The following is a 17,169-nucleotide window of genomic DNA, read 5'->3' on the forward strand; positions in this document are numbered from 1 at the left end:
ATGACTCTATTAGACTCTCACGGAGCTCACAACTAGAAGATGACAACATAACACACTAAATACTAACACTCTAACCTCTAGGCACTCCCTACTTCACACTCCAAGGCACATTAAGGACATGATATTCCAGGCTAGTGTGGTAGACCTCTCACCTAGAAATCCTCTCCATTGCACCACCTCGTGCACTAATTGGATCTTGAAGTGAAGCCTCAAGTGACATAACGTCAGGCCTATCTTTGAATCACACACCCATCCACCCACCTTGCATGGTAAGCCTAGCTACACCCTTAGGGAGTGTATGTGTACTTGTAGATATGGCTTGGAAAGTTTAAAGCAACATAAACTATGACCATCAACCACCATCATTTTATTTATATCTATTCTCTTTGCCCATTAGGGTGGGGTAAATAAGGTGACATCCCCCATGAGCAGAATGCACCCCACCCCGATTTAGTGATAGCTTTGCATAAAAGATGCATTTTTAAAAGCCACTTAAGGCAATGATACAAATTTTTATATTGAGCACTTTCTTGCCATGGTTCAGAACCAGTCTAGGTATAGACTGAAATCCCTACGGTCTTACAATGGGGGCGCGAGCATGTGTCTAAGGCTTTTAAGTAGCTATGTGATGAGAGGGGTATCAAGCATTAGTTGACCACCCCCCTATACACCCCACCCCAGAATGATATTGTAGAGTGCATGAATAGGACTATTTTGGAAAGAGTCTATAGTATGCTTAGTTAGGCAGGCTTACCACAACACTTTTGGGTTGAGGTAGTTACTACTTGAATAACGTTTTCCAAAAAACAAAAGTCCTCTCAATAGCTAAGCTTTGTTTGTGTGCCACAGGCTACTGGTTTTCAAGGTGATGTACGGAAGAAAGAAGACGCAATTCGTGTTGTTGAGTCAACTGTTAAGAGATTTGGGAGATTGGACATTCTTGTAAATAATGCAGCGGGGAACTTTCTTGTTGCTGCAGAAGATCTCTCTTCTAATGGCTTTCGAACTGGTCAGATTCTTTTTCTTTATGGTCATGTAGATTGATTACAGGCAAACTTTCTTTTTATCTCCATGTCTAATATTTAGAATTTCAACCGCAGTGTTAGATATAGATACCGTAGGCACATTTACAATGTGCCAGGCTGCTCTGCATCATCTTAAAGCTGGAGGCACAGGGAAGGCTGCTGGTGAATCTGGATTGATATTGAATATAAGCGCGACATTGCATTATTCTGCACAGTGGTATCAGATTCATGTGTCAGCAGCAAAGGTATGTAATGTCTTTCTATGCTCTCTAGCCTAGTTTCTTTGTGGTCAATTTAGTCCACATGTGCATGTGTGTGTTTAGGTGCTTTGTTTTGCTTCAGGTTTGTTTGCTTTTCATGCTTGTAAGTTTACATCTACCTGTCAGGCAGCTATTGACAGTTTGACGAGATCTTTTGCCCTTGAATGGGGAACGGATTATGGTATTCGTGTGAATGGCATTGCACCTGGTCCAATAAAGGGTACACTTGGAATGGAGAAGTTGGCTCCAGATGAAGCTGGCTTATCAGATTCCTACGCAATATCAAAAAGCAATTGGGGGGAAAAGTGGGATATTGCAATTACAGCAGTTTTTTTGGCTTCAGAGGCTGGTACTCTTTCTTGTGCCTACTCTTAATGTTGCCTGCATGCAACTTTAATTTTCATTTGCCTTGAAGATCCTTGGTGCAATGACTCATGAAAAGAGATTAATGGAATTAGCTAAACTGAAACTTTTATTTTCATTCGAAGCCAAGAAGCTAGGAGCTATTGTTTTGAGCATCATCATCTGTCTGGCATTTATAAAATGTCATTTGAAATTGATTGTTCCTATTGTTTCTGAGCACACAACTGAACACATGGTGAAAATTTTTCAGCTGAGGACAGAGTCAAGATCCTTGAACCTTATGCCATGTCCAAGATTCAGAGAGGGGGTGTTGGAGGATACACCTCTTGGATGGGCAGCCTTTGGGCAGAAGGATAGGTGTTGGCAGGCAGGCAGGGGCAGCATGGACGGGCAATGGACGTGCAGTTGAGCAGCACGACAGGCAGCTGGGGCAATGGGCTGCAGGCAGTTGGACTGCCATGTGGCAGCAATTGGCCACTTTATTCTGGTTGACCTGATCATTTCCTTTGCCCCCTGCGCAGTGCAGCTTCTGAGTTCTTTCTCTCTCTCTAGTTTCATCTCTTTCACTTTGTACATCTGCTTCTGCAATTCGCAATTCTCGACAAGCATTCTCTGTTTGTCTTGTTCCCCTGTAGGGAATGGGCAGTCAGGGACCAGGTGTTGCAGTCTACTCATTGTGGTGTTCATTTTTGCTTTACTAGTGCAATATGGCCTTTAAAGTGATTCTTTTAGTGTCATTGCATATTTTCTAGGTATTTGTTTTGGAACAATGAGAAATTCTTAAGACCCGTTGCTAGAATGGGGCTTCCACAGTTCTATGCTATTCCCCACTTTTGTTCATCTTTTCCTGTTTTCAGCTCCTAATAGCTATCTTGAATGTGTACTGAAAGCCTCTATAGTTAAGATGTCGTGTAGTCTGAACGTGCCCGAGGGCTAGGGTGGTTAAGGAGTTCTCAATATATATGGCTCAAGGGTTATATGTGTGACATGTCTTGTTGTGAGATCACATTTCAACTCAAGACCCTAGCCAATTCCATCCTCACATGAAGATGGTGTGGCCTGATGATATGGGACATTAATCCTTGCGATGGGAGTTGGCCCAATATGTTGCTGATCCCAGGCTTGGGGATGATCCCGGTTGGCTCTATGGCTGGGGGTGAGCCCGATATTGATCTCTTTATGTTTTCTTTGACTTGAACCATACCACGTGTGCAAGTTGGTATAGATGGGCATGGTGTGGGCATCCCATTGTTATTCTCAGACCACCCTCATTGACTCTCAGATTCCCCCAACCACTCTCCCTCTTGTCCAAGTGCTGCCCCCTTGCTTGTGCTGGTGCCTGGTGGATGATATTATGATGGAGCTGCTGCAGCTCTATTTGGAGCTTCATGGAGCTGCTGCCATTTGAGATTGGCTGTCACCCAGCGGCTGCCTACCTTTGACGACCTTCTGTCCACCTGCATTTTGCATTCGGAGGCCTTTATCTTCATCTACAGCTGTGTTTATTATTGCTGGCCCTTTTAAAGGCTGTCACCTACGTATATCAGCCTTCCATGACATCATTGCAGTTGTCATCTTCATCTCACATCAGGTACCTTCTGCATTTCAAATGTTGTGTGATCCTACAACAGTCGCTTGGTCACTACAGCCTGTCATAACCCAAATGCAGCAGGTTTTACTATCAAACACAAAGTTGTCTTCTACATTTATGCTGGTTCTTGTCTCCTACAAGCCAACGACCATGTCTACATGGGACTACTGCTTTCACCTAACAGCAGGGTTTCTTCCTCTCTAGGTAATCACCATCATCCACATAGGGCTGGACTTGTGTTTTATGCTGCTATAGTCAGTGATACTTCAGCTACAACAGCTGCACTACTTGTTGAAGGTCACATTCGATGGTACATAGCTGCGATTTGTTGCTAGAGGTTCATTCCATCAGCATACACTTGCTTTTCTGCTATTGCAGCTTCTGAAAGTCATTCTTCTTCATCTTCGTCATCACCTACAGCTACAAAGGTTTGCATTTCATCCACCTTCATCTGATGTCTTCGTCATAACCCCTTGGCTTGGAGGATCACATTTTACTCCCTCCACAAAGCATCCTCCTTCAATAACTGCTGCTACCTTGATTAGTTGGGATAGTACAGTCATCTCAAGCCACTCCATCAACTCCAAGCTTTGTGGCTTATGCCTCATCCTTGGTTGAAACTAGCCTTCCTTTCTACAGAGGGGTGGTGGAATCCTATTGCATGAGTTAACAACAATCCATAGCAAGCAATAAATTCAAATAGTAAATGATAAATTAATTCCAAACTCCTATAGTACAACTAAGAATCGACTCAAATCCTCGAGAAGAGTTAAGACCTTGCCTAGGATCTGAGAGGGGCTCAAAGGATCGCCTTTGCCTCTGTTGGCCAAGCCAACTCTCCACACATTTGGAATCCTTTGTTGTCCTTTGTAACTAGCAATCATAGAATCTAATTTACCCGTTGATTCCATGATTAGGGAGTTCCAAATTGAATCCATCCTTGTTGCATGCACATCAGTCCACTATTAGGCGTAGAATCTCACCCATTCTGTTGTCCTCTAGGAGAATTTACATCAGCAACCTTTCTCAATCTGCCCTCATTGTCACTAGCACATTGTATAGTGGCCTCTATTAGCTTGATCTATATGAGAGTGATCTATATGAGAGGAGAGCATTAGAGGATGCATTACAAGTTGATACTACCATTATGGATGACATTGAGTTATGGCATGCTCGGTTAGGTCATCTGAATTATGGCAGTTTGCTTCGTTTGAGAAGCAAAATTATTGTGCTTGATCTCCCTCCATTGAAAACACCTATTGATTATGGATGACTTTGAGTTATGGCATGCTCGGTTTGGTCATCTTAATTATGGCAGTTTGCTTCGCTTGAGAAGCAAAATTATTGTGTTTGATCTCCCTCCATTGAAAACACCTATTGATAATGTATGTGAGAGTTGTGTATTTGGCAAAATGCATCATGCTCCGTTTCCCAAAGGTGGATCTATATGTGCTGATTAGAAATTATAGCTCGTGTGCATAGTGATGGTTGTGGACCCATCCATGTCAAATCCATGGAATGATACTTGTAATTTGTTATCTTCATTGATGACATGACTTGTCATTGTTGGGAAAATGCTTTGATGTGCAAATCAAAAGTGTTTGCATGCTTCAAAACCTTCTTGGTCTTGGCTGAAAATGGTAGTTGATGCAAGCTGATTACACTTTGTATAGACCGAGGGGGGAAATACATGTCACGAGAGTGTAAGCCCCTTAGTTGAAAGGGGCAGTATACATCAATGTACTACGTCTTACACTCCTCAATAGAATGGTGTGGTTGAAATAAAAAATCACACTTTGATGGAAATGGCACATCGTATGCTTTCACACTATATGCTGTCCCCAAAATTTTGGCTTGATGCTATTGTGTGTGTAGTGTATGTGTTGAATCATAGCTCCGCTAGTGCATTGGCTGAATGTATGCATTATGGGGCTTGGAATGGCCGGAAACTAGTGGTTTCACACATTCGTGGCTTTGGTTATTTGGCATATGCCCTGGTGCCATAGCCACGAAGACATAAATTGCAAGATAAGGTTGTCAAATGCATTTTCATTGGTTATAGTGCAGAAAGTAAAGCGTATGGCTTGTACCAACCCTCTACGAACAAGATTTTTGTTAGTAGAGATGTCGTATTTGCTGAACATGCTGGTCAGCCCTTCATGGACTGCAAAATTCAGCCCAATGTGAGGGCTATGGACATGTTTCATAGAATGTTATCATTGTTTCAGCAAAGTGCATCCAACTTTGGTTAATTTCAGCAACCTATTGAGGGTTTACAAAATCAGTAGCAAACACATGCTGAACAACAGCTTGATTTTCAGCTTTGTTGGGTATGGAGCTTGTGAAGATGGACTAGCAGGCTATGGCGGATGAAACTCCATGGAGAGAGAGAGAAAGAGAGAACTCTTTCTTTATTGTTTGGGCGAAGTGTGGATTTCTTGGCAGCATATGACTACTCCTAAAAGGATGGGAAGGCAACTTTATTGGATGTTAATCTCCATATGGTTTGCTTTGAGACTAGCACTTTTGTAGGCTTTATGTATGCAGAGTTATCCTTGGACAAATATTGCAAAATTTTTCATTGAAAAGATTGGTAACTTGCATGGTCGCATGGTTATTCAAGTTTCTTAGTGGTATGTGTTAAATTCCACGAGACCTATTAAGGTCTCCTAGTCTTTTCTCATTTCTCATTTGATTGCATTCTGGCAAGAGATTTTGCATTTCGTAGTTTGGCGTCCTCCTGATCGTTGTAAGGGGGAGAATTTGTGCAAGGAGAAGTGCTGGCTACCTTTAGGTTGTTGGATTGACTTGATAAAGACTTGCAGTGAGATAAATTTAATCGGATGGCTTGCTTGGGGTTGTAGACAGTCCATGATGGTGTCATTCTTGGGCAGCCCTGTCTTTATTCTTTCTGACACATTCGTCAGTACCTTTGGGTGCTTGATGGCTATCATGACATTTGGTCGTCCTTACAGGAGTAGCTTGTGAGGTACTCTCCATTACTTACTTTACAAACCTCATCTCCTTGGTGGGATTGGATGTTTGTGCTACTTGATGATTTTGAGAATAGGTCATCTTATCAGATCTATCATCAGATGGTAGAGGTTAAGAGATGGGTCATTGGAAAGGCTTATAAAATATGGCATATTCGGGACAGAAAAAAGAAGTGATAGGAAAGGTTTCTCCAACTCTGGAAGTCTAAGATTCCTTATCAAGGTAAAGTTTTTATACGGAGGCTGCTTATTGGGGGTCTTTCAATTGGGGATGGTTGCATGCTCGCAAGATCTCTCGTGGTCGCTGTGTATTTTGCACTAATGTGATGAGACATTGCTTCATCTCTTTGTCTCTTGCCCTGTTGCTCAATAAATTTGGAGTTTTGTTTCCTATGTGTGGTGCTCAATGACTCAGCAGTGGATATCGGCTCGTTCGTGGATTATGGGAAGGATGCCTTCTATGTCCACCTTGCAATTAGATCATTCTTGCCTTTTTCATTTCCTTAGTTGGACAACTCTGTGGCATATTTGGCGTACTTAGAATGTCTTCATTTTTGATTTTGCCTTGGGTATCCATGGTCATGTGGCCCATGTTCGTGGTTTATTGTTATGACAGATATCTTTGGTTTTAGTTGGCTCGATTCTTCTTGACATTTTTACCACTTGGCTGGATATTGTTTACTCCACTCTGGATGTCCTTTCTGTGTGATATCTGTGTGTTATGGTCTTAGAAGCCTTTTCGCTTGATTTGTGTTGTTTTGTTTTTCTTAGCTTACTTGATGGCTTGATGTAAATATTGCCATTTAATTCAATTATCTTCATGAAAAATGAGAGAGAGAACTCTTGCAAGTACACACAAAGTGAAAGATAGATTGATATTGATAAGTGAGATATGAGGGATGAAGGTACAAGTGATAGGGCCTAAATATATAGACTAAGGTATCTACCTACACCTTTGACTCTTACTTAATGCTAAGTGGTGTAAAAGGTGTTCATACCTAAACACACCCTTTTATACAGAATAATGTGTGTTTACACGAGGATAAATAAATCTAACAAAGGCCCCTTTGGGTCATGGGTGATTAAACTCGTGACACGTAACATATGAAAACGAAAAAGGGAAAGTCTTACCTTGAAGAGGTAGTGTCTAATCCTGTACAATGATTCCAGAAAAGGAGACACATAAGTAAGAGAGATACAATATGAGATAGGTCGTGATATGGCCTATTGAGAAGTTGAGAGATCCAAAGCAAGTCATGATCTAGAGGTGCGCGTGTATGACTTCGAGACTGATCAAAAGCTAGGGTGGTTCAAAGGCATTGGTTATATGACCAGAGGTCAAATATGTGGGTATAGCTTTCGGGATCAACTTAGAGATCACGCACAAAGTGGTTAGAGTCTCCCCTAAAACATAACTCCCTAGTGAATCGGATGGAAAGGAAATAGAAAGTAATACAACTCATTTTGGATTAAATCTGGGCAGAGAACCCCACATAATTATTTAATAAGCGATGGAAAAGTCCGAGCACATGCATGAGCATGGCTAGTGTCTAATTCCAATGACACATTTATATTTATATTTTTAAATATTTAAATATTTTTTTAAAAAAAAGTCAAATGAAGAATCCTCCATTGATGTTGATGTCGAGGACATGGTGATCAATGTTGTTCGCTTGCAATGGCATTGGCAAACATTGGATGCTTGGCGGGTCCTTTTTCGATTGATGTTGAAGGGGCGAACTTGGGTGGTCTTCAATGTGTCGTCAAAGGCCCCAATTTGATGTAGAAAGGCTCCAGTATGATAAGCCCCAAATTTGGATGAATTTGAAAAAGCCCCAAATTTTTTGGTGATGAAATTTGGAAAATTTTTGTAGAAAATCGAAAGTCCCAAATTTGTGTGAAGGAATTTCAAGAATTTCGATAGAGATCGAAAATCCCCAATGTGCATGTGGACTACCTCTTACAAAAGTTAAGATTTTGAAGTAATTAATGTTTAATGTTAGAAACTTGTGTTGGGAGGAATGATCGTGGCATGTGCTACTGGCGTAGACAGATATGATAGGCCCAATCATGTGAAAGGTTAACAGGAGATGGCAGAGTCAGGCGGCAGATGGGATGTATGCAAGCAAATCTGATGGCTGATGCAAATGTGTTGAGACAGGAAATGAGGCAGGATGGCACTCAGTCTGTCAGGGGCCTAGTTGATTGCCATGCTGGAAAGTCAGGTGCCCAGATGTAGGCAGGCTGAGCGATTGCTGGAGCAGGTGGACTGCAGAAGCTGGTTGTCTCTCTCTCCTTCTTCTTCTTCTTCTTCTTCTTTTAATGTTGCTGCTCTTTTTCTTCAGCAGTGACTGTTTGGCAGCAGTCAAGCAAGTGTGCAAGCAGGTCACCATTGGTCAGAGACCACAAACTGGGTGGTAGAAGACAGAGCACACATATAGGGCTGGGCTATCAAGGCAGCACCAGTGTCTCTCGAATCGAACCTTGCTTTGATACCATTGTTGGGTATGGAGCTTGTGAAGATGGGCCAGCAGGCTATGGTGGATGGAACTCCATGGAGAGAGAGAGAGAGAGAGAGAGAGAGAGAGAGAGAGAGAACTCTTGCAAGTACACACAAACTGAAAGATAGATTGATATTGATAAGTGAGACATGAGGGATGAAAGTACAAGTGATAGGGCTTGAATCTATAGGTTCAGGTATCTATCTATACCTTTGATCCTTATTTAATGCTAAGTGGTGTCAAAGGTGTTTACACCTAAACATACACTTTTACACAAAATAATGTGTGTTCACACACGAGGATAAATAAATCTAACATGATCAAGGAATTGCTAAAGATGACGTGGTAGATGAGAGGGCTACTATTTTGGAAACTAAAACAGTCTCTAGATAGCTGTTAGATACATTACAGGACAACAAATAGCCCGTTCCATTTCTCGGAAAAACTAGAGCAGCCACTCGCCATGCATAGGGTAACTTGGTTGTGCAGGCACTTGTAGCTACTATATGCAGTGAGGAACATCTCTTTACATAATGCTTTAGAGGATGAGCATTGGATGGTAGCTATGTAGTCAAAAAAGAACTTTATTTATAAAATTGGCACATAGGAGTTATGTGACTTGCGTATTGGTAAGTGTGCTATAGGCACAAAGTGGGCTTACAAATTGAAATGTAGCTTTAATGGTAGCATTTATTGCTACATGGCACATCTTGTTATTGAAAGGTATGCCCAACAACATGGAATTGACTATGATGAGACGTTTGTGTTAGAGATCATAGCTAGGGCTGCACAGTCGGACTGCCACGTGGCAGTCCGACTGTCTGCAGCCCAGTCGGCTGCATTAAATGCAGCCGACCTGTCCTATTTTTTGGGCAGATTTCGGCTATTTATACCTGACGTCTCCAGCAGTCTCGTATACCTCTCGCACTCTTCTCTGTCGCAGATTACAGACCGGTGCCGTGCAGATTTCTGTCTCTGTTCATAGATTTCAGACAGCAGACAGTGCAGATTGCAGCAGACTTCGAGGTGGACAGCAGGTCGCATCGTCGAGGTGGAGACACGCAGTCCAGCGCATTGCGCCCATGTATATCTTTGTATTCAGCATTCTATATACAGCAGATCTTCATCATCCACTGTCTCTTTCTCTCCCTTCTCTCTCTGCGTTCTCTCTCTCTCAGTCCTACGCTTCCGCACCGCTGCACTCTGACAGTTTGCACCCACTTACATATGATCACCATTCATAGTGTCATTGCTTTGGCCACTCATTTTGATTTTCATGTGTATTAGTTGGATGTGAAGATTCCTCTTTGAATGGTGATCTTAATGAGGAGGTTTATGTTACACAACCTCTTGGCTTTGTTTAGAAAGGTTTAGAGAGCAAACTGTGCCGGTCGCATAAGGCCCTCTATGGTTTGAAGTAGGCACCTAGGGCATGGTATGATAGACAATTATTTTAGTGCCTAGAAAATTAATTCCACTTGTCAACAATTAAATTGGCTAGGCCAATTTTTCTCTTAAGTGTATGTGAATAATTATTGACTCTTAGACTAGCATTAATGAATTAATTAATGCTTAGTCTCTAATGTCATCATTGATATTAGTGGCCAATAAATTGGTAGAGGCCCAAATTTGACATTGGATAGCACCTAGTACGTGTCAAGCATAACTTATTACAACTTTAGCACACCAACTAATATCTTGAGATCTTGGGTTTCACATTATGAAATAATTAAGTTGCATCTCACATGTGCAAGTCACATTTGCACATTTGATTTACTTTTAATCAAATGCTAAGCAAAGTGTTGTGACAGAGAGCGCAAGGATGGAGACACGTAATGGTTTCTCACGGCAGAGAGACAGAGAGTGTAGAGTAGTAGAGAGGAGAGTGAGCACGACTTGCGGATACAAATGACGAGTGTACCTCTTTAGGTTTTATATATATATATATATATATATATATATATATATATATATATATATATATATATATATATATATATATACACAAATGACGAGTGTACCTCTTTAGGTTTTATCTATATATGAGAGTACAAATGTGCTAACGATGTGTTTACACCCGTGTACATATAAAAGGCATGGTGGTCCTTTATTCCCAACAACCTCCCACCTAAAGGCAATGTGCCTTAAGGGGAGAAAAGAATCAGCTAAGTCTAGGTATGTACAAAGTTGAAATACATATATCTATCCAACTCCCATCATCTGTCGGCAATGAGCAAACCGCTCTGCTGGAAGACCCTTCGTGTGAAGATCTGCAGGATTATCATTTGTATGCACTTTGATAAGCTCAATGCTCTTGCTGTCAAGTACATCTCTAATGAAGTGATACTTCACTTGTATGTGCTTCATCTTTGCATGAAAGACATGATCTCGTGCTAGCATGATAGTACTCTGACTATCACAATGGAGAACATGTAACTCTGTAATGCCAAGCTCTCCCACCAAACGCGAAAGCCATAAAGCTTCATTGCATGCCTCAGTGGCAACTAGATACTCTGTCTTTGTAGTAGACAATGCAACACACTTTTGTAGCTTGGAGATCCAAGAGACTGCTCCTCTTGTGAAAGTAAACACATATCCAAAATTGGACTTTTTGCAATCCGCATGACCAGCATAGTCTGCATTTGTAAAGCCAACGACAGATGCCTTTTGCTTTCCAAAGCAGATGGATAAATCCTTTGTGCCTTTGAGGTATCTCATAATACCTTTCACTGCTTTCCAATGCTTTTTACCAAGGGTTCCATGTATCTGCTAACCACTCCTACTACAAAGGCAATGTAGTAGTGCAGGACGTGTAGTAACCATAGCATACATCAAACTGCCAACAGTTGAAGCATATGGTATCTTGGCCATTTCAGCCTTCTCATCATCAGATGTAGGGCTGTCCTCTGCACTGAGTTTCACATATGGAGGCAATGGAACCCCAATTGTTTTCCCCCTTACATATTGAAATGCCGCAAAACCTTGGAGATATATTCCTGCTGAGATAGATAGAGTAATTCTTTTGACCTATCTTTGACTATTCGCATGTCAAGAATGTGATCTGCATCACCAAGATCTTTCATGTCAAAGCTGCCATGAAGACATTGCTTCAGTGAGTCCAAGGCATGAGTATCCCTGCAAGGAATCAGCATGTCATCAACATACAGAACCAAGATAATCAGGCTACCATCTGCTGCCTTCTTGGTGTATAAGCAGTGATCCACTTGACTTCTATGAAAACCTTGAGACTGCATAAATGTATCAAACTTACGATACCATTCTCTTGGTACTTGTTTTAGCCCATACAAACTCCTTTTGAGTTTATATACCATCTTCTCTTTCCCTTTTTCCACAAACCCTTCAGGCTGCTGCATATATGTCTTCATGCAAATCACCATGTAAGAATACAGTCTTTACATCCATTTGTATGAGCTCCACATCTTCAGCTGCAACCAAGCCCAAAATGGTTCTCAATGTAGTCATCTTGACTACAGGAGAGAAGATCTCATCAAAGTCAACTCCATGTTCCTGTTTGTATCCCTTCGCGACCAATCTTGCCTTGTACTTTGGCGAGGAACCAGAAGTGACCTTCACCTTGTAAACCCATTTACATGGAAGGGTTTTGTGCCCTTTTGGCAACTGCACCAAGTCCCAAGTGCCATTTTTCTCAAGAGATTCCATCTTTGACAACATGGCTTTATACAATTTCTTGCTGTCCTGTCTGTCCATTGCTTCCTTGAAGCAAGATGGTTCACCACAGTTTGTCAACATGACATAATGAGCCACATTGTTTGCACCAGGAACGAATCTATTAGGTTGTCTAGTAGCCCTAGATGATCTTCTAACCCAATGATCATTGTTTGTTGGCTGTTGAGCTTGCAAATTCCATTTTCAGCTGGCTGTCTTGGCATTTCAGCCTCCAAATCAGCATTAACAGCTTGCTGTCCTGGCTGTTCTTGCACATTGAGTGGCTCAACATTATGGGCAGTGACTGGCTGATTATTTCCAGCATTATTTTTTGCATTTGTAAGTTCATTTAGAGCAGGTATTTGCTGCTGTACAACGGGCACATTTTGTTGTCCAAAAGGTATTTCTTCTCGGAATACAACCCTATGAACCTCCTCAGTCTTTTCGGGCTGTTTATGCATGTGATCTTCTCAGAAGATAACATCATTGCTTCACACTACTTTCCTTTTCTCGGGATCCCATAATCTATACCCTATTTTACCTTCATTACCATATCCTAGGAAAATACATTAATAAGACTTTGGCTCAAGTTTGCTATGTTTTTCCTTACGTATGTGCACAAATGCTTTGCAGCCAAACACTTTCAAGTGTGCATACAAAGGTGGCTTGCCCGACCACGCTTCTTGAAGAACTCTCTCCTCCCAAAGACCTGTTTGGTGACTGATTAATCAAGTGTACAACTGTCATAATAGCCTCTGTCCAAAAACCATGGGGTAATGCAGCATGAGACAACATCGTATGGATCTTATCTTGTATGGTCCGATTCATATGCTCTGTAACTTCATTTTGGAGTGGATTATGAGGGGCAGTGAGCTTCCTCTTTATCCCTTTGCTGTCATAAAATGCTTGAAAGGCCTTGGATACATATTCCCCACCATTGTCAAAGCGAAGACACTTAAGTGTCTTATCAGTCTGATTTTTAACCAATGCCAATAAATTTTTAAACTTGTTAAGCACTTCATCCTTGCTACGAATAGGGTAAACCCATACCTTCCGTGTAGCATCATCGACAAAGGTGACAAAATATTTATTTCTCCCTAAAGATAACTTTGGCATCTGACATACATCGGAATGTACTAACTCTAGAGGAGAAGATTTCAGCGAAAGAGACTTCTTATGAGACGTCTGTGTATGTTTACTATAAACACAATGATTACAATGCTCAAAATCAGCATAACAAAGACAAGGCAAGTAACCCAAACGAGAAAGCACTTTCATTCCAATTTGACTCATGTGTCCTAACCGGCCATGCCACAAAGAAACACTTGGTTGCTCGATCGCGACAACAACACGATCACTCACACCAGATACATGGAGAGGATACAAGGTATTACTTTTACAACCTCTGACAATCACTCTAGATTCCTTACAGATTTTCCATTTCCCATCACGAAAGGTGGTATGAAATTCATCGTCATCTAGCGGCCTTGTGCTAATCAAGCCCTTCTTGAGTTGAGGTACATGCTGTACATGCTGAAGTGTGAAGACAGAACCATGCTGAAACTGCAACTGCACATTGCCAATACTTGTAATGTCACATGCATAGTTGTCCCCAAGATGGACAACACCATGTCGACCCCCTGTATAGTCAAAGAACCACTCACGATAAGGGGTGACATGAAAAGCAACACCTGAATCTAGAATCCAAGTATGCATGTCATCATCCGTATCTACAAGTAAAGCATGTGTAGTAAAGTGTGAATAGACCAAGAGTACATCATTCCCACTGTCACTGTCATGAGTGACTACATTCACCTCTTCAATTTTAACACTGCTCTTCTTAGGTTGACTCTCTTTCTTCTCTTCCTTACTATCATCCGTCTTCGTGCCCTTTCCTTTCTCTTTCTTCCATTTGTAGCAGTCACGTTTAAAGTGACCCTTCTTGCCACAATGATGGCATTCAACATCCTTGCTACGTGATTTACTGCGTCCCTTGCTATCAGATTTGTCTTTCTGTTGTGATTTGCCCCTAGTATGCAAAGCACAGGAAGACTTACTGGATGCATTGTTCTGCTGATTCATTTCTTCCATGAGTAGAGCACTCTCTACGTCAGCATACAAAAGGATCACATTAGAATTGCTCATAGCAGTCCTGAATGTATCCCAACTCTTTGGCAGAGTGCAAACCAAGAACGCAGCCTTAAATTCTTCATCAATCATGAACTTCATGGCAACCGGCTGGCTGAAAATGGAGTCAAACTCACTTAAGTGAGTAGACATTGTTGTACCCTCTTTCATACGGAAATCCATAAGCTTTTTCAACCAATACACTTTGCTTGCGGCACTCTTTTGTGCATATAGTTCTTTCAGTCGAGTCCAAAGAGCATAGGCAGAATCCAAACCTTCAATGTTAAACAGCAAGGCATTAGAGATCGATAGCTCGATGGTTGAGCATGCAAGCTTCTTAAACTCATCCCAATCTTCCTATTCCATATTTGCGGGCTTTGCCCCTTTGGTCTTAATTGGCTTTGCTTGCTTCTTTTGCAACAGGATATTGTAGCATTGTTTTTGCTAGATTGCAAAATTATGTGCTCCTTCAAGCTTCTTAATGTGCACGAGATTACTACTGTCACTGCTGCCAGCCATGATTTTTCAGCCCAAATGTGACCAAAAAATTCAGCAAATGCAGGCCCAAACAGCACACAAGTGACCAAGGTACAAACAATTACCCACTAGCAATAAATAACTAGATAGAAGCAGAAATTTCAGACCTGCAAATAAATTTTCAGAAGCAGTAAACCTTGTGCTACAGCACTCCACAACTGATTACAGCTGTTCCAAGGGCAAATACATCACATTACATGAGAAGTCCCAAATTTTAGCTGCAATTTTTGTTGTACATGCGCCCACAGGCACAAAATTTGACACACACGATTAAAAGCCCCAAAATTTTTATGCTCAAAGCATCAACCATACATCTGCACTGTCTTTGACATGCATAGAACAAGCTAATTTTGCCAAAATAGAGCAATTTCAGCAAAACCCCCAAATTTTCCAAGTGCTAGATGTCCAAATTGCATGAAATTAAACCCGCATCTACATAAAATGACCAAATGGTACACAATTTTGCCCAAACAGCAAAAACCCCAAATTGCACGGGGTCTAATGTGCATCAATGTCGAGAAATTGGGTAAATTTCAGCCCAATTCTTGCATGTACATGAAAAGCCCCAAATGTCGAAGCAGGTCGTCGCCCGTCACCAGTCCGTCGCGTGTTGTCCCCGTCTGACACCTGCAGCAGCCTGTTGACTAGTCTTTGTCAGTCCTATCGCTTGTGATGCCTGCAGCCTGGTTGCGTGTGGTCTATTTAGCTGCCCTATTGCGTCTGCAGCAACTGTCGCCTACTCTCCAACAGCCTGCCTTCTGCAGCCCACAACCTGCTCGCGTGTGACAACTCCTACTCGCCTACTAGCCTTCTATTGTTTCTTGCAGCGTGTGGCTTGAGCTTCCTGGTCGCCTCAACCATGTCTCCTGCAGCTTGCGACCTGTTTAGTCTTGAGAAGCGTGCACTCCTTGCTCGCTTACCAGTTTGTTGTGACAGAGAGCGTGAGGATCAAGACACGTAATGGTTTCTCAAAGCAGAGAGAGAGAGAGAGAGAGAGAGAGAGAGAGAGAGAGAGAGAGAGAGAGAGAGAGAGAGAGAGAGAGTGCAGAGTAGAGAGGAGAGTGAGCACGACTTGTGGGTACAAATGACGAGTGTACCTCTTTAGGTTTTTTAGATAGATATATATATGAAAGTACAAATGTGCTAAGGGTGTGTTCACACCCTTTCACATATAAAAGGCACGGTGGGCCTTTATTCCCAGCACAAAGCATCAAAATTTCACGTCCTTGTGACAGAATAGAGTGTTCTGATGGAGAGAGTCAGTAAATGAATGTATAGAATAAAGGTAGTCAATATCCTATTTATAGAGACATTGGTAGTCTTGAGTGGCACCCCAGAATGTGGCTGCCCAATACTTTGTGGGGCGGTAAGTGTGAAACCATGATCAATTAATGAACAACAACCAACACAACTCCACCCCCACCCCCCCACCCCCCCCCCCCCCCCCCCCCCCCCCCCCACCCCACCCCCCCGGGACAAAAAAAAGAAGGCCCAAAAGGGTGCCATAAGAGGTGTGAGATAGAGAAAAGATCTATCCTATTACCCAAGTGTTCCACGTGTAAGGTGACCTCTAGTGAAGAACAATAGACATGATGAGTTGATAGTACCTGAAACTCAACCTTGAGAGAGAAGTCACAAGCTCCGTGACTCCATGCTAGAAGGAATACAAAGGCCTAGCCACCAAGTCATTGTTGAAATATTCAAGGCCATGAACTGGGGAGAATATATAGATCCTAGGTATCAATGAGTGAGATGGCATGGAGATGTCAACTACCCAAGAAGGTAAAGGGTTTGTGAAGAATCTCACCATGAGTAGGGACCCCCTTTGAAGCTAGAGGAACAAGATCCCCCTCGAAAGTCCAAGAAAGATGATTCTTGTTGAATCCCTTTTGAGAAAACAAGGGAATCTAAAAACTCATGGATCATAGGAATCATGGCCTTTGGAGTGTCTGATGACAAAGAAATGTTGCTTGCGGTGCCGAAGAAGGTATCTGGGACTCCAATGGAATAGAAGCTAGGGAATCTAAAAACTCATGGATTGTAGGAATCGCCGTCTCTGGAGTGTCTGATGACAAAGAAATGCTG

General features: G+C 42.0%; 1 protein-coding gene across 3 annotated transcripts in view; it reads left to right on the forward strand.

The window, feature by feature from the left end:
* Positions 1–17,169, forward strand: part of SDRB (short-chain dehydrogenase-reductase B) — a 54,720-nt gene that overhangs the window by 23,810 nt on the left and 13,741 nt on the right. For 2 of the 3 annotated variants that reach the window (XM_087682053.1, XM_087682052.1), the window contains exons 2-4: positions 850–1,009; positions 1,101–1,270; positions 1,412–1,634. In XM_087682053.1, the coding sequence (XP_087538179.1) occupies positions 850–1,009; positions 1,101–1,270; positions 1,412–1,634 (553 nt within the window). Of the gene's footprint in view, positions 1–849; positions 1,010–1,100; positions 1,271–1,411; positions 1,635–1,898; positions 2,287–17,169 lie in introns of those variants that run through there. The other variant, XM_087682054.1, reaches the window with a different exon arrangement.

This window comes from Lygodium microphyllum, chromosome 7, assembly GCF_053477565.2.
Source record: "Lygodium microphyllum isolate KBCC chromosome 7, Lygodium_microphyllum_v1.1.10, whole genome shotgun sequence".
Classification (NCBI taxonomy): Eukaryota; Viridiplantae; Streptophyta; class Polypodiopsida; order Schizaeales; family Lygodiaceae; genus Lygodium; species Lygodium microphyllum.